The sequence below is a fragment of the Hyperoodon ampullatus genome, assembly GCF_949752795.1.
Source record: "Hyperoodon ampullatus genome assembly, chromosome: 16".
Lineage (NCBI taxonomy): Eukaryota > Metazoa > Chordata > Mammalia > Artiodactyla > Ziphiidae > Hyperoodon > Hyperoodon ampullatus.
The window spans coordinates 72,797,373-72,815,167 of NC_136929.1; the positions used below are offsets into that span (position 1 = coordinate 72,797,373).

At 49.5% G+C, this 17,795-nt stretch overlaps 1 protein-coding gene across 1 annotated transcript in view; it reads left to right on the plus strand.

The window, feature by feature from the left end:
- FLT1 (fms related receptor tyrosine kinase 1) overlaps positions 1 to 17,795 on the plus strand; it is a gene marked incomplete at its 5' end in the record, with an annotated part of 171,621 nt that overhangs the window by 140,895 nt on the left and 12,931 nt on the right. Inside the window, 9 exon segments of the mRNA XM_079721561.1 lie at positions 3,590 to 3,694; positions 7,128 to 7,241; positions 8,702 to 8,790; positions 12,652 to 12,812; positions 13,036 to 13,108; positions 13,111 to 13,144; positions 13,241 to 13,338; positions 14,071 to 14,193; positions 16,168 to 16,279. Coding sequence (XP_079577687.1) covers positions 3,590 to 3,694; positions 7,128 to 7,241; positions 8,702 to 8,790; positions 12,652 to 12,812; positions 13,036 to 13,108; positions 13,111 to 13,144; positions 13,241 to 13,338; positions 14,071 to 14,193; positions 16,168 to 16,279 — 909 coding nt within the window.

Below are 17,795 nucleotides of genomic sequence, written 5' to 3' on the forward strand. Positions count from 1 at the left end.
GACCTTGGCAGAGAACATGGGATAGTTTTCCCACAACCGTAAGCCATTCTCAGGCCACATTGCTTTCCAGAGTTATTAGTCACAAGCAGACATGCGTCTTTCTGTATAGGAAACACGAGCTTTCTGTCCCATTTCTTCATTCCTTGGCCTAGTACCATTGTGATCCTTGACGGCACATCAAGGGAGAATGTGAACCCTTCTACCAGAATTCCCCTGGGGCCCTGTGAGTTTAGAGAATCCCATTTCAGAAGAGTCTCCTTGTTGAAGATCTTTTGGTTCTTTTCCTTCCCGGAGCTGCCAGATGCTATGATTCGGCTAATGTACGTGTGAGTGTCTTTGACGGATGAGGGTGAGTGGGTCAAATCAGCTAACTCTGCCTTTCAACACAGAGTGTGGCTGCAACCTTGGCCTACTCCATGGCCCGAGATTTATTTGGCTTAAAAAACAAATACATGGGCTTCCCTGGTGGCGCAGTGGTTGAGAGTCCGCCTGCCGATGCAGGGGACATGGGTTCGTGCCCCGGTCCGGGGGAATCCCACAGGCCGCGGAGCGGCTGGGCCCGTGAGCCATGGCCGCTGAGCCTGCGCGTCCAGAGCCTGTGCTCCGCAACGGGAGAGGCCACAGCAGTGAGAGGCCTGCGTACAGCACACACACACAAAAAAAAAACAAAACATGACAGAAAGTAATCTGAAGTAACGTCTGGCAACTGAAAGTAACCAAAATTATGTCTGGATGGATGAAGAGGAAAAGCTGGTTTGATGGGCAGAGTTACAGTGGGTTGGAAATGTAGAGAAATACACAGACCGAACGGCTTCTGATTTCAGCTGAGTGTACTCTGGGTTACGACTCGCAGCCCTGGTGACAGAAGTCAGAACTGATAGCACCTGATAGACAGAGTGAGAGTTTAGGTCAAAGGTGTTGCTACCATTGAACTTCCTGAAACCCAGAAAGAAAAAAAACCCTGTTTTGTTAGAGATGCCTCACTCAACCTGGGCGAGTCTATGCATTTATCACAGAAGCTGGGATAATGCCTGACAGTGCATCTTCCCATTGGAAAGTAAAGTCAGGATTACCTAAGGTGGGAAACCACACATGGAGTGTGGAATGTGGCAAGTGGATGGTGCTGCCTAGGGTAAGAGGAGCCCTGGATGCCCAAGAGGGACTCAGCCCCAGGCTGCCCTGCACTCTCCCCAGTGTCCCAGGGACCCTGGCCAGTCACTCTCGGAGGAGATTCCAATATCCTCTCGTGGTATGACAATGACGTAGCACTTTTCCAAGTTAGTGGCATTTAGGTGACACCAAGGAGGATTTTAAGGGAAAAGAAGGATCAGGCAAGATGGAGTCCGGTGTGACGGGGCTCCCCTGGCCCTGGAACTGCAGATCTGCCCAAGGATCGCAACTGCGCCAGATGATTAAAGAGGCCGTAATGGCTTCAGGCCGTGCTCGAGGCGGCAGTCAGCTTCCAAGAGAATAAATGAAAAGACAGGGAAGCCTAGTGAGTACTAGCGGCTTCTCCCTGGTCAAAGCAAAGTCCCCAAACACTTGTCAAAATAAAGTGTTTTGTGTGATGGCTAAGAAGGGAACGCATGGGGGCTGAAGCTGTGGAAAGGAAAAGGATGTCGCCTGCCCCAAGCGAGCAGGGGTCTGCGGACCCTGTGGAGAGCTGTCCCAAGACAGAGATGCTCTTCATCTGTCTCAGACTCAGGACACTTTTCATATTAGATGGTAGAAGGCAGTGCAGGAGAAAAGGTGTTCTTTTACCCTACAAAAGCAAGGGATAAGCCTCTCACCAAAGCGCACCTATGTTTACAATCTGGAGAAGGTATCTGCCAGTGTTCTTTCTATACGTGATTTCAGGGTCCACCGGAGGCTCTTTTATTTAAACGAGAACTCCTGACTTTGCTATTTCTTGGACGCTTTTATCTGAAGAAGGGAGCAGAGACTCTATCCCTGTCCATGGAGCCTGTGCTCTGGGAGGAGGACCTGATCAGCCACGACAGGTGCACATGTGACCAGGGGAAGCGTGTCGTGTCACCCGTGTCTCCTCCTAACGCAGAGCGCGTCCCCGTGAGACCCAGGCGGGGAGACGCCGCTGATGTCACTGGGGACGGAGCTCTCCCCGCCTCCTCACTGGACGTGACCTCGGGTGGGGGGTGGGTGGGAGCTGCACACAGAAGTATAAAGCTTCTAATAGGATGAGGAAGCAGGAAAGCTTCACTACCAATTTTCTAGGAATCTTAAAACACAAACAACAAACTGTGTCCTTTGGGGGAAGGGACTGGCGTCTGAGAAAGATAGGAAAGAAGGAAGGGAGGAAAGTTAGCTCACTGAAGGCACGTTATCAGAACAGTCTGAGCAAGAGGACTTGGTTGGAACTGGAGGCTCTGTGTGGAAGTAACACTCTCCCCACCAGGACTTACTTTTGACCAGAGGCGTTTTGTTGGCTTTCCCACAACCCCCCACCTGCCGCCAGAAGAACCAAAAAAAAAGGCGACTTCTTAGGCTCACTCTTTATTCTGCCGTATCACACTTGAGTGTGCAGTTTCTCTAGGTTGTACTCAGCAACCTGTTTCCTGATGGAGCAGAAGGGAAGCCCTGATAGAAAAGGTGGCAGAGGTGTTCTGGGGGCAGGGGTGGTCCCTCCTCATCTCTGTGCACCGTTCAGGTGTGCAACTCACGGGCCCCTCTGGTTACCCGGGACTGCGTGAGACGTGCTGTCAGCATCTCACAAATTCCCAAATGCGACTCTTCATTCTGCACTAATACACGGGGGACCCAGATGCACCAGGCACCAGGCCAAGTTCTGGGAAGATTCAGACATGGTTATTGCCCCTTTGAGTGAAGTTGTCTCATTCAAGGGTGAGAAAAAAAAAAAGTGTTTAACAGTCATTACGACATAACATACCGGGTACCGTGAATGAGACCTCACTTTGTTATTGCATCTGGCAACCACCTCTCTGTGGTTGAAACAAATTACTACCAGTGGTTGATAGGCCCATGTTTGGAACCGTGAAGGTGTATAATCATCATGTAAAGACACGTTGGAAATACTGGGAATATCTTGCCTGGCAAGGAAGTCTGAGAAACAACTTAATTATTTTTTGGTAGCTCTGAAGCATCATTATAACCAACAGCAGTAACCCCCCTTCTCAATTTCCTCCCTTTGCTGAAAACAGATCAGAAGAAATAAGCGTAAGTGGCAAGAAAAGGGGCTTAGGTTAAACATAGGGAAATTTTTGTGGTAATAACCTTATTAAACAATGGAAAAGACCACTCAGGATGTGGTAGCCTCTCCCCACAAGAAGGACTTTGTAAAAAGAGGACACTGGCCATCCACCTGCACCAAATGCCTCCTAGGGGCCTAGCCTAGCTGTGAAGGGTGAGGACAACGCAGAAGCACAATAAAGAGTGGAAAGGAAGACACCCCAGAGGTGTGTCCTGACCCTTTTGGGGTCAGTTCATTGGAGATTCCATTCAGAGCTACATGCCACACATACACACACAGGGAAAAGGCCCTTTCTTCCTGAAAAAACACTTAAACTCACCCTGCTGGCTTGGCAAACAAACCAACGTCTTCTTTTCATTGTAGGCAAATCACTTGGAAGAGGGGCTTTTGGAAAAGTGGTCCAAGCATCTGCATTTGGCATTAAGAAATCACCTACATGCCGGACGGTGGCTGTAAAAATGCTGAAAGGTATGGATGGTGTAAGTTTGGCTTTCAGCTCACCCATTACGTTCCCTAAATGCTGGCACAAGTTGGGTGTGGCCTAGGAACAGACAGAAGGCATTTCTGCTCTGGCCACAAAACTTGCTTCTGCTGGAAGCCCCTTGACCTCCGGAGCTTTAGATGATACCAGCAAGAGCTCAGAATAAACCTTGTAAAGGAAACAGTCCAGCATTATCCATGGGAAAATGATTTCCGTCTCCTCGGAGATCCTTCTCCTACCACATCTCAGATTTTTCTAGACTACCAGGGACTCAAGCCCACAGGAACCACAAATACGGAGTTTTGGAATGATCCACTATGGCGTCATGACGGCAACTTAGCTGTACGTCATAAATCTCAAAGGCTTAGCTGGGGCTGGACCTCACTGTAAAGTAAGAATATGAAGCTAGAACAGTTGAGTTGATCAGAACTTCTGGCTATTTTATAGTGTCAAGTCCCACCCATTAAACATTTCCTCTTTAGAAATAAAAACAAAACAAAACCGAAAACAACAAACTATCTTCCTATGTTGAAGATACTATCACCCTGTGAAGCACTGGGAGGTAGGGCCGAAGCACACGGTGATTTATGACCAGCACCCTTAGACAGAGTGAAAATGAAAAATGACTGAAAGTCACGTCAACCAAACATCGCCAAGACTCATAGGTCCTTTAAAGCATAGAAAATACTTCACTGTGATGAAATTGTCATGTTACTTCAATGCATTTTAAGCTTCCCAAACCAAAAAGAACCAGGACTAAAAACCCAAAGGGCAATTTTCAGCTTTCCAAAGTCTCTAAGATATTGCCAGGGGATTTTGAGGCATAGAAAGCTATGCGCCCAACCAAGTAGGTAGCTGGCAAAGGCTCCAGCAGAAAGGCCCATGTGCTGAGGGAGACTTCAAAGCCTTCATTTTCATCCAGCAGTGACACCGTCATTGTAAAAAGTCCCATGTAATAATATTTTCCACGTCAAAAGGCTGTTGAGTGAAGGCTCTGATAAAACTCTGCAACGAACCTGACAGTTCTACTCTGAAAGTAGCCAGGAAAAGAGCTTTGCATCCACAAAGCAGGCCTTGTTCAAGGTCAACTACCCAGATGATGGTGGGCATCTCTGTGAGAATACCTGTAGTCCCGCACCCCCCATACCCCACCTCCCACCCAGATTCTAAAGAGAAGAGGCATCAATGTGTCTTCTATGTGAGAAAGCACCAGACTAGGTACTTTACTTTAGTAGCTTGAACCGCATGAAGTTGCCACTTTTCTTATTTTTCTCTCTACAGCCTTTGTGAGGTAGATATTATTATCCCAACTTGCAGATGAAGAAACATGGCCCAGAAAGGTTAAACAGCCTCTGCAAGGCCACACAGCTTAGCAGTGCAAAAAGAAGGGTTTGGGTGCAAGGCTCTTCCCCCCCACACCCCCACACCTCAGTGCTACAGAAGGGCTGCAGAGGCCCAGCCTCCTGGAAATAATCCATTGCTCCAAAATCCTGAAAATGATCCTGGCCTGTGTTCTGGAGGCAAGCTAGTATATCCAGCCTTGAGATGAGTTGAAACTAAATCTGGAAGCATCTGTTTCCTCAGCTAGTTTTGTCTCCCTGCTTACTACCACACAGCATCTCTAGGAGAGGCAAGTGGGCTGCCCATGCTTGTCTACTGTGGGTCCAAGATAACCCAATGGCCCTGCCTATAAATGGAACAGTGTGAGCAAAAGAACCTGGTTTTCCCTCTGTGCTAAAGGGGCATTAATGCGTGGAGGGATGAATTTGAGGGGGGAATTCTGACTGGCAATTTTTTTTTTTTAAAGGGCCAGAGAATGTGTTCTATGCAATACAGAAATAGGGTGTGTAGTATCTGTATAAATGCTTATCTTTTTTTTTTTTTAAGCCATCAGACTTGATTGAAGAAGACTGCCAAATCACCCACTATATAACATTCCTAAAAAACTATTTTCATTCAAGCTTTCTTGTTTAAACTGGTTGGCCATCTGTTTCTAGGAGAAACTGGAAAGGCAGAATGTCAAACAAAGGCCATGAGTCAGAAGCGCTTTCAAAGTGCCCTTGAGCAAAACCTTTAACCTTTTTGGGCCTTAAGCCCATGTCTGAAATGAGAAGAGTACTCATGCTGTTTATTTGTCTAACAAATATTTGTTGAGCATCTATTGTGAGCCAATCCCAATCCCACTGGGAGGCTTCTAGAGTTTATCTGGTTATTATTAACAAATGATTTGTGCTTATGAAATACCATGTTGGTATCTACCACAATGTGAAATGCACATCCTTCACATGCACAAATGCAATGTGAAATGCACGACCCATTTCCAGGACTGTCCTGCAGAAATACTTGCACATGGGTACAAAGATCACAGGCTGTTTATTCCAGCATATTTGTAATGGCAAAAACAAAAACAAAACAAAACTGTAGACAGTCTAAATGTCAGGAATGCCATTAATCAATTTAAAAGAATGGGGAAAGTCTATGACATTTAAAAGGGGGAAAAAAGCAAATTATATATATCAAATTTGCTTTTATATTTTTATATATGATCCCATTTATGTAAACGAAAAAGACCTTTGATTGGGTACATATATCTATAAATGCATAGAAAAAGCTCTGAAACTCCAAATGATTAACAGTGGTTACTGCTAAAAAGGTGAGTTGCGGTGGCTTTCACTTTTCACTCTATAAACATCATATTGTTGAAATAGTTTACAGCAAGCTTATATGACTTTTTTTTTTTACTTGTAAACATAATTAAAAATTTTTAAATGCCTTAGAAGTTAACCAGTAAGAACAAACAGACAAGACAAACTTAATTTAGGCTTTAGACTCTGCTAATTCTTAGATTGACATTGTTTATCTCTGAGAATGAAGTTGAAGTCAGATGCTTATGGATCCTCATGACTTAGAGATAACCCTGCAGACTCCGGAGAGGAAAAGGTTATAGAGAGAAAATAACACACGGCAAAGATGTTTACAGAAGTGGCCATTCTGCCCTCGCAGGCCCCTTTGTAACTTCTCAAAGCGGGGGAAGTGAGAAAAAGAGGTGAGGTGTGGGATCATCCCCTGCCTGCAAAGTTCTTGCTGGGCCTGGTTCTGACGCAAGGAAGCCTTTGGAAGGCGCTCTCCCCAGGTGCCCAGCTCCAAGGCAGCACGTCACCGAACAGGACGAGGTCCACCTAGAGGAAACGTCCAGTGACTCACCCCACCACCGCTCTGCGCCTCACTGTAACCAGGACCGTTTTGGCTCAAGAGGGTGGGAGGAATGAATACAGGCTGGAGGCTGGCCCTTCTGCAGACTGTGGGGAAGCCAACGCAGTAAGGGCTGAGCACTGCCTAACGCAGAGGGCAGGAGGGCCGCCCCAGAGGAGGGAGCCCCACTGTCCTGTTGCCTTGACTCTCCCCTTGCTCCTTACACAGAGGGGGCCACGGCCAGTGAGTACAAGGCCCTGATGACCGAGCTCAAGATCTTGACCCACATCGGCCACCACCTGAACGTCGTCAACCTGCTGGGAGCCTGCACCAAGCAAGGAGGTAAAGGGGAAGGGAGGGCCTGGCGCTCTCCCGGCTCACACGGCCTGGGCGAGCTCCCTGCCCCGAGGCCCTTCTCCCCACACTGCTTCTCCCGCACCTCCTGGCACATGGCCTGGTAATAGCCCAGAGGAAGCAGCCTGTCTGCTGATGGAAGGTGCTCCCATCCTGGAAGTGCCTTCCCTGGATACTTAGCTTAAAGGTTCTGAACAGAAGGACTCCCTCTGAGACCTCCTTCCACAGGCTCGAGGTCAAGTGCAGGGCGTTTTTCTCAGGATGACTTGGGACGAGTATGACGGGAGCCAAGGTAAATGCACAGAAGGTTAGCATCCCTTGAAGCTTCATCCAGAGGAAGGAATCACTCCTGACAGGGTCCCAGGAGGAGGTGTGTGTGTGTGGGGGACACGGCCTTCGGACAGGCCGTACCCACAGGGCCGAGTGCAGGGACAGGGTGTATTCTGACTGAGGACTCGCAGACCTTCCCATCCTCCCCTAGGGCGCCTTTAGTACTCCCAGCATGCCCCAGGACAGGGCCCACATGCAGAAGCCTCTCCGGGGCCACTTCCGCTTTGACCTGGAACCGGAAGTTGTCCTTCCCCTGTGGGCCTAGAGCCCAGCGGGTGAGCGGTGGGGGTGGCGCCTTCGGGGAGCCCAGGGGACCCGCAGTGCAGCTCGGGGGTTTCCTTTCCAACCCTCTTGCCTCTTTTGACTAGGGGTCGCCAGACGATGGCCGGTCAGCCTGGGAGCTTTTACTTTGACCGTTTGTAGTAGTTGGGTGGAGTGGCGGGGGGGAAGAGGAATATTTTGTGACATGGGAAAACGACATGCAACTCAAATTTGTGTGTTCCTGAAGTTGGATCGGGGCGCGGTCACTCATTCGGTTGTACTGTCGTCTACAGGTGCTTCCCAGTCACAAAGGCAGAGCTGAGTAGTCGTGTGGCCTACAAGCCTGAAATAGTTACCGTCTCTGTCTCTTTCGTTATGAGTCTGCTGATCCCTGCTTTAGACCTTACAAGCCCTGGGGCAGCCTCCGTGCAGACACCCCCAGGTGGCCATGCAGCTGGGGGTCAGGCCAGACAGGACCAGGGAGGGAGGGGCTGGTGTGCCAGTGTCCTGAGGCCAAGGGGCCAAGAGGGTGGCTGGCAGTTGGAGGCCGAGCCCTGACCTTGGCCCTTCCCCGCCCCTCCCCGCAGTTCTTTCTTTCCTACTCTTTTGTTTCTGCTTCGTCCCCAGGCCGACCTCCAACCAATCATCTCCTTTCCCTTTTGTATTTTTTTTAAACCCCTTCTCAGGTCCAGCTGAAAAAAAAAAAACAAAACCAAAAAACTCTCTCACCCCCAAGTTGCATCCCCCAGACCCCGCTAATATAAAAACAAGTTGCTTTGAGGTTTCTCAGGCCCACTGATGGCTGGCAGATGGCTGGCTGGCTTGGTGTGGCTGAGCATGTGTTGTTTTGGCTGCAGGGCCTCTGATGGTGATCGTGGAATATTGCAAACACGGAAATCTATCCAACTATCTCAAGAGCAAACGGGCCTTATTCTTTCTCAACAAGGTAAGGAACTTAGGGGTTGGAGGTTTTTCAAGACAGCAATGAGTTTCCATTTAGGCTGTAGCAGCATAAAGCAAGAGAAAATATTTTTTCCATTGCCAACTAAAGAATGTCACTAGCCATCCATCCAGCTCTGCAAGGATTGAGTCATGAGCCACTGCAGTCGCTGACCTTTAACACACCCTGAAAGGAGTTCAGGGGCGGAGATCAGGAATGAGGCGCTCTGGGAAAACTAGCAGAACAGGCCTTCAGATAGTTACATATTTTCAGGAGAAAATTTTTTTTTTTTTTTGGAACCTGGATTCTTGCATCTTCTCATACTTAGAAAAGCCCCGAAACCATTAACTAAGATGTCTGTTCTGCGTAACTAGCCGCAACCTTCTGCCAAGATGCGTGCTTGGTTGCACGTCCCCCCTTCACCAACATCACGTATATGCTGACCTCCCCCCACCTCTTCAGAGCAGTTTCTCAGCGCTCTCTGAGAGGCTGCTCCCGGGCCACAGTCCTCAGAAAGACGCTGAATAAACCCAACTCACAGCTTTTACGTTGTGCATTTTTTTCAGTCGACACCATTAATGACTGAGCTTAAAACACAATCTCTGCTTTTTTCCTTAAAAAAATTTTTTGTCTTTCCACGCTAATATATCACACTCTTTTTGGGGTGAGCACAGAGAATATTCGAGCCCACTGTATGCAGTGATAATTAGAGATTAACATTTACTAGCCATCTACGTAAATATCACATCATCTTGATAAATTTCTCTCTCTGTCTCTTTCTCTCTCCATAGATACTCAGACATGCACAAAGCACTTGGTCACTCATTTCTTAAAAGATGACGGCAAGCGTTAATTGTTTCCATTGATTAGATTAGAGAAATTAAGGACTCAGTCAACTGAGAGACTTTATAGTCGACAATAGAACAGTGATGGGGCCAGAGAAATCATTTTCTTCCCTCCCTACTGCCTTTTCTCCCACTTCCTCACGCCTTCACCACCCAGGTCACCCCTATACACATACTGAACCAGCCTTACCCACTAAAATAAAGCTATGTAATAAAAGGAACACAAGGGTCCAAGTCCTGAAGGCAAACAAAGTTTAAAAGGGATTACTGAGTGAAGGAGAGTTTAATAAACCTTCACCAACGTGACCTATTTCACCAATGTTGTGTCCTTCTCTGGACTAGAGAAGCCCACGAGACAATGATTTGACATAATTAACCTGTAATCAGCAGTGTAGGTGATGAATCCATGTAGCATGGTGGTTTAAGCGCTCAGACTCCAGGATCAGACTGCCTGGGTTTAAATCCTATCTCTGTCACTCAAGAAATCTGGGACCTTGGGCAAGTTACTCAGTCTCTCTCAGTTTCAGTTTCCTCATTTATTAAATGGAGATAATAATAGAACCCAACTGACGGAATTGTTGAATCAAATTCTGTTCATCACTCCATAAATGTTAATTATCATCATCATTGATCCACTGAGATAGAAAGATTGGGTGAGTCTGACTTAACGCCACTGATCTATGTGATCTGTATGACGGATAAGGTGTACGACACCCAAGAACGATGCCCATCTCTGTCATGCGAGTGAGATTCTCACGTGGCAGACAAAGAAGACCCACCGGACAGCTGGCCCATCCTCTCAGCCTCTGATCCAACCAGAGACACAGGTTTTCTACCAGACTGGCAACATATACGCAAGAACACACTTCCCTATTTTAAACCATGCCCTCTAATAATGAGACTCTTGAAGCTCAAAGGGATCTTTGTGACCAGCTAGCCTACACGCTCACATTACAGATGTGCCCAGAAGAGTCAAGTGACTGGCCTTAAGGACACACAAGACAAGAGGTGAAGTCGAGGAGAAAACCCAGCTCTCCTGACTCCCCCCTGCAATGCTTTTTCCATGCACTGCACTGGGTAAAGAGGGGAAACAAAACATAAGAAAAAGTGGAGAGTGGAGCCCTGGGCTGAGAGCAGTACAAATTCTCCTCAGTCCTGAAATCCTGGGAAGCTTCAGGAAGAACTAATCCAGCAAGAATACCCCAGGGACCCGGGCAGGATGGAACGTTTGGGTTTGTGCGTCCTTTGTTTGAAGAGCTTGCTTCCTTCTCTGGCTAAATTTAATGATTCACCTCCCTCTTGGTGGAGCTTAGTGTTTTCGTGGAAAACACATGGCTATATTTCATATTTGGAACCTAAAGGAAAAACCAAATGGCTAAACAGAAATGGGATATTTTATTTTCCAAGTAAATTCACTAGGATCTTTAAATGTTATTTGTAATAAATTCACTGTATTCTGTCAGAGTCCCAAAAGTTCAGTAAATCAACATTTACCAGAAATGGTTACCAATAAGCAAAACTAAATATATACCGTTGATTGGGAGTCAGGAAGGGGTGAAGGGGTCTGAGTTACGGTCCTTGGAGTCACGCCAAAGACTCGAGCCCTTTTCACCCCAGCATCTTTGCCAGCCCCCTTCCGCTGCTGCCTTCTGTCCTGGGAAGGGTCTTGTGGAAAATAAAATTTCTGTCCCCCGCTGAGCAGAATCAAGTCTAACCGCCTCGGGGACACATAATAACCAAGAGTTACGATCTCCACCTCCACTCAGGTGGGTCCCCTGGACGGCAGTCGGGGTTCCCTCTGACTCCCCTTCTGCGGCACAGGAGGGTCTCTTTTCGGGGGGCAGGAGCCGGGGACCCTCCCCGCTTCCAGGGTTTGTCAGGCTGAAGCAGCCTCCACTGTCCTCTGCTTGCTCCCACGGCGCCCTCTAGTGGAGGGACCATTCCCACTTTGTGACACTTCCAGGAAAAGCCAAGGAAGGATGGAGAGTCTGGTGAATCTCAGCGCTGCCCCAGCGGGCAGGTGGATCGGGGGACACCACTGAACCCCAGTCCCTCTCCGACCCTGTCTGGCACTGCCATCTAGCAGGACTGAGCTAGGTACTCGGTCGAGTCATGAAGCCACTGGGAGTGCTGTTTCTGGTGTCACAGTGATGAGGTGAATTACGAAAAGGTGATAAAAATCTTTTCTGGTTCCACCCAGAATCAACAACTCCTTTCCCGTGAGTCAAAACGTAGTAAGATGATAGAGCTTTTCCGATGAGAAAAAGGAAACCCAGAAAAGCAAGGTGGTTTGTTCAAGATCACATGGTCAATGAAAGAGCCAGATACACACCAGGGCTTATAGAGGCCCAGTCCAGGGTGAAAGGCCTTTTCTACCTTTGTTAGCGTTGAACTATATCTTTGTTCTGAATGGAGGGGAGAAAAGGAAACATTCGTGCTCCCTCCTTCTCCAAGGAAACCAGAGAAATTGGTAACTGCAGCCTTCTCTTATTACTCCTCCCAGGGATTACAAAGGCCCCGAGTTGACTGGGCATCCTTTTCTGTCATCCCATATCATCTTTCACAAGATGGCGCACGGCATGGAAAAGTGCTCAAGGGCATAGATTGGAGTTGGCCGAACCTGGGTTCAAGCTTTGCCATTTACTAGCTGCATGTGACTTTGATTACCTGACTTCTCTGAATGTATTCCTCCGTGTATTACAAGCAAGAACCACTTCATAAAATTGTTGGAAAGATTAAAAGAGAAAATGTACCAAAGATTCTTAGTGTACTGGCTCACACCGAGTAAGCTCTCGGTAAAGAGAAGCTGCTGTGGATATTCCTCTGTCCTACCCAAGATGCTGTCACGGAGCCCAGTCAAGAGCAGAATAGACTCCACACCCCCAGGGGAAGCCAGGCTACTCATTTACTATCCATTTTATCGGATGACATTCTCCTAATGCAGGCGAGTGCCAGCTTGAGGGACCGGTCTCCCCGTTCCTGTTCTGTTCCTTTCATCTGTGTCTTTCTTGGTCTGTTAAAGGATGCAGCCTTACACGTGGAGCCCAAGAAAGAGAAAATGGAGCCAGACCTGGAGCAGGGTGAGAAACAAAGACTAGATAGTGTCACCAGCAGCGAGAGCTTCGCAAGCTCCGGGTTTCAGGAAGAGAAAAGTCTGAGCGATGCTGAGGAAGAGGAGGGTAGGTATTAATTCCTTCCTGTCCTACAGTCTGAGATATTTTTACAGCATACTGTGCATCTCTGAAATTTTTTTCTTATTTATCACCCTAATAAACATCCGTGGGAGACTCGAAGCGTAATGTCCTGGGGAGATAAGATTTGAATTTAGATTATTTACAGAGTTACTAATTTTGACAGGGAACCGTCCAATTGTCTCCCCTCCGGCCTTTCTGTCTTAATGGATCATCCCCTGCCCCCCATGCTTGGGCAAAATGGGCTGGAGGCCTGGAAAAATCTCGGATATTCATGTTGAAACTCAAAAATGCCCTCGAAAATGAACTCTGATCTACTTGTTGGTTTGTTTCGTGTTTTGCTAACATTGTTCCAATAAACTGGGATTTGGTGGCATAACAAGAGCCATTACACACAGTTACGGTTTTAATGCTTTCCAGATTCTGACGATTTCTACAAGCAGCCCATCACTATGGAAGATCTGATTTCTTACAGTTTTCAAGTGGCCAGAGGCATGGAGTTTCTGTCTTCCAGAAAGGTCAGCCTCACTCTTTACCGCTTTGCTTCTTCACCAGGCCTGGTCGTGTGGATGTTCACATGGGCAAACATACACCTGTGCTATAAATCCACTTTTCCTCGTATTTGCTTGTATGTGTGTCCTTCAATGTAGAGTGAACTTCACAACACACGACCTAATTTATCCTGATATGAGTGAGGAAGTTTGAGAACAGTGACTCTTGGGTACCAGCAGGTAGAACTTAATCCCAGGGGAAAAGTTCGCTGGGTTTCAGACTAGATGAACCTGGCCCCTGTGCTCCACAACGTCCTCTGGCGTGTTTTCAGAGCTGGCCAGACTCTCAGAGGACACGACTCCATGGGAGGGCATCTATTAATACATCCCAGGGGGGTCCTCCCAGGAAACTCCAGCTAGATCATGATCTGATCTCAGCAGCTCAGGATAAAAGGTTTTGGGGAAGTTGTGCTCCCTGGGAGAACCCGATGGCCGGCTCTGTTTCCCCGATGCTGTCCTGCAACACAGTAGCAAAGGGGATTCGGGGCCTTTCTTGATTTGGGGGCCTCCGGGGGTCTGTATTGGTAGAGAAGCGCTTCCCGTTTGGGGCAACGCCACGTGTATCGGGAGCCGCTCCCTTCATGTAAAGGAAGCGTGCAAAATGGATCCCCGAGTTCAGAGGGAGAACCCTGAGAAGGCGCAGGAAATCAGCCGATGAGATCGAGGACATGCACTGATCACGCCACTGTTTTATTCTAGTGCATTCATCGGGACCTGGCAGCACGAAATATACTGCTGTCTGAGAACAACGTGGTGAAGATCTGCGATTTTGGCCTTGCCCGGGATATTTATAAGAACCCCGATTACGTGAGAAAAGGAGATGTAAGTCAGTCGGACGTTTCTGAGGCTCATTTAGGCCCTATCGTTTCCAAACCACAGACCAAGGCCCTCGGCAGAGGTCGCTGACAACCAGCACGCGCTTTCTGTGGAGACGAACGGTCCGCGTGCACCGTGGACCCGAGGGCCCTCACACGGGGCTCCGGGAGGCCACGGTCCCCTCCTCCTGTCCTTCCCCTGTCCCTGCTCGGCTCCTGTCCTTCGGGCCCGGAGCGCTGTGCAGTGGGCCCCGCGGGGACCACAGCGTCCCCTCCCCTTTGACCCCTGGGGGAGCTCCCTGGGCCGCTGGAAAGAACAGCCTGGACTCTTCCCCTCAGATAAACCCGGGTGATGGATTCAGCAGGTGCACACATCTCAGGAAGGGCGGAGGCAGGCGTCAGGATGACCTTGCCGGGGAGGAAATGGCGTCCCTCCCGGGTTTGCCTTCAGACCCAGCATCGCTGCCAGCTCACACGGGCCTCTCCTCCCCGCCTGTTTCTGAACATAGTGTTATTTTTGCTTTTGCGGGTGACCTCCTGTGCCCCCTCTTCTCTGGCCTTTACCCTGAAGGCTTAATTAAGTCTGCGTCTGGGCTCTGACGACTACTCCACAGTCGTGGTTCTCAAACTTGAGCGAGCACACACATCACCTGGAGAGCCTGTTGAGCTGAAAGTCTTGGGTGGAGCCTGAGAATGTGCCTCAGCTGGTCCCAGGGCTACACTTTGAGAACCACTTCTCCACAGTGTTTTTCTTTTTTTTTTTTTTTCTTGCCGCACTGCGAGGCATGTGGGATCTTAGTTCCCTGGCCAGGGATCGAATCTTCACCCCGTGCAGTGGAAGCACGGTGTCTTAACTGCTGGACCACCATGGAAGTCCAACTGTTTCTTTCTTTCTTTCTTTTATTTATTAATTTTTTGGCTGTGTTGGGTCTTTATTGCTGCACACGGGCTTTCTCTAGCTGTGACGAGCGGGGGCTGTTCTTCGTTGCAATAAGTGGGCTCCTTCTCATTGCGGTGGCTTCTCCTGTTGCAGAGCATGGGCTCTAGGCACGCACGCGGGGTCAGTAGTTGTGGCTCGCGGGCTCTAGAGCGCAGGCTCAGTAGTTGCGGCGCACGGGCTTAGCTGCTCTGCTGCATGTGGGATCTTCCCGGACCAGGGCTCAAACCCGTGTCCCCTGCATTGGCAGGCGGATTCTTAACCACTGTGCCACCAGGGAAGCCCAGCCCCACTGTTTCTTTTTATAAAAGGAAAACAACAAGCTTTCCTCGAGAGCCCCGATTTGCAAAGATGGCATCTACCCATGTGTCAGTCTGTGCTTCTTTTCTGTCCATCCGTGTCTCTTTCAGCCTCTCCCTGGCCCTCCCCCCTCTTTTTCTCTTTGTCTCTCCACTAGCCCAGGCTCCCTGTCAATCCCCATCCCTCTGAAGTGTCCGGGCCTAACTCACTGGAGTTCCTGCTTGAAAACCAGCCACATGGCATCCTGAATACTGTCCATCAACTTCCTTCTTTCTGGTGCCTTTGCCGACTCCCCCCATTCAATGACCTTTTAAATGCTGTCCTTTTTTTTTTTTTTTTTTTTAATAGGAACGCCTTTCAAAGTCCTTGTTAAGAAAAATTCCAGGAAATTATCGATTTTCAGGATGCCTCCTACTTCAGATCACTCTTTCCCAGGTCCCTGTAGAGTGTGAGCTGTCGCGGGGAGAAGGATTTCTTACAGAGTCGGAGTCAGGACATGCTGGGCTCGTAGGAAGGGCTTACTGAACAACTGTTGCCATCACAGGAATTGGTATAGCACACAACTCTCCCTCTTTCAGCGTTAACACTGCATGTTATGAGTTTCCTCCATGCTGGGAAACCATAGCTGCTCTAGGAAATGACTTACAGGCCAAATGTTATCTGGGAGGTGACCCCATGGGCACATGGGTTGAATGTGCCTTGTTGTCACGTCCTCCTGCTCAAGGCCTCCTTGCCTGTTTCCAGACTCGACTTCCTCTGAAATGGATGGCTCCCGAATCCATCTTTGACAAAATCTACAGCACCAAGAGCGACGTGTGGTCTTACGGAGTTCTGCTGTGGGAAATCTTCTCCTTAGGTAAATCTGGGGGCAGGACGAGAGCAGACAGGCCAGAACCGAACGCCCGCCCCCTCCGCCGAGTGTCCACGGGCAGACCAGCATCTAAAACCCACGTAGGCTCAGGCGAGTGGTGTGTGCACATGCGCCTGGGCCGCAAAGATGTTCGTAGGGCCGTGAACGAGGTCTGACCAGAGTGAGATCTGCAGTCAGGCTTATCTTCAGCCCGTCTGGCTACTCCTTCCCTGTCCTTGGCCCCCTTCTTCTAATTCCTCAACCTCCCAGATTCCTAACGCCCATTCCTCTTCCCTCCCCGCGTCCTCGCTCCCCGCAGAATTTCCCAGGAAAGACCCAACAAACACAGCTCCACCCGTGTCTCTGATGTCAGCACAGCCAGCCCCAGACACTGGTTTCTGCAGCATGAGCGGCAGGAACGCTGGTTATATTCACCCTGCTTCCACCAACACCCACTGCGGTGGCTGGAAGCCTTGTCCAAGGCGCCCGAGCACACAAGTGCACCTGGAGCCCCCATCTGCTTGCAGACATGCACCGATGCTCCGAGGCCTCCCAAACACTGGGTCTAGCCAAGAGTCTTTCGGACTTTGCCAGAAACTTGCCTTGCAGAGCAAATAAAAAGTCACCCAGTAACATCCCTGGTTTCCTGTAATGTGTGAAAACCATTCCCCTGCTTTCGATGACAGGCACCTGTTGCTTCCAGTCTTTGAAAGCAGCTTGGCGGCCACAGTGGCCCCGCGGTGACACACGGCCAGCACTGCACGCCGCCCAGCTGCTTCCTCCTGACAGCAATCACTCGAAAGTGCAGACAAACAAATGCTGAGACAGACTAGGTTCGAGGTCCGGAACAGGGCAGATCGGGAGGGCTGCTACCCCCGAGCCCTACCTCAGCCACCAGTCCCTCCAAGAGGGACGGTTACGTGCGATCCTGCCCAGGAAAACTGGCAACAGGCAGAGTCCCGGCTCCTCTGGGCCCCCTGCAAGCCCCGCCCCACAGCAGCCAGCCCAGTCCTGCAGCTCCTGGCCCCCTTCCCTCGGGCCCCTCACGGCAACCGGTCCCCCAGTGCTGTGCGAACCTTACACGAGGGTAGTGAGTTAAAGACATTCTCAATGAGGTGTGAGTGAGCCCCCAGTGACCGCCTCCGAGTCTGCTGGCTTGTTAAAAAGCAGCTCATTAACTCAAGGAATGAGTCTCTAAATGATGGGCTTTGTCTAGGGTTCCTTGTAGGGAGGGGGGAGGGACCCCTCAGGTGCCACCCTTTCTCCTGACCCAACAGACCAGAGCAGCCATGGGAACGGCCTGCGGGCATCTGACACCCAGCACCAGGGCGCCAAGCAGCCAAGCCTGTCGCCAGCAAGGATCCGCTGAGCTGCCCTGGGGCGTGCGCTGTGCGCCGAGGTCCATTCCCATCACGGGGAGTTCACTACCCAGCCCTCACCTGAAGGGGAGGAAAGAGACAGGGAATTGCCCCCCGGGGCGTTTCGTGCCCTGAGGCCATAACGTGCCCTGTGTTCTGGTACA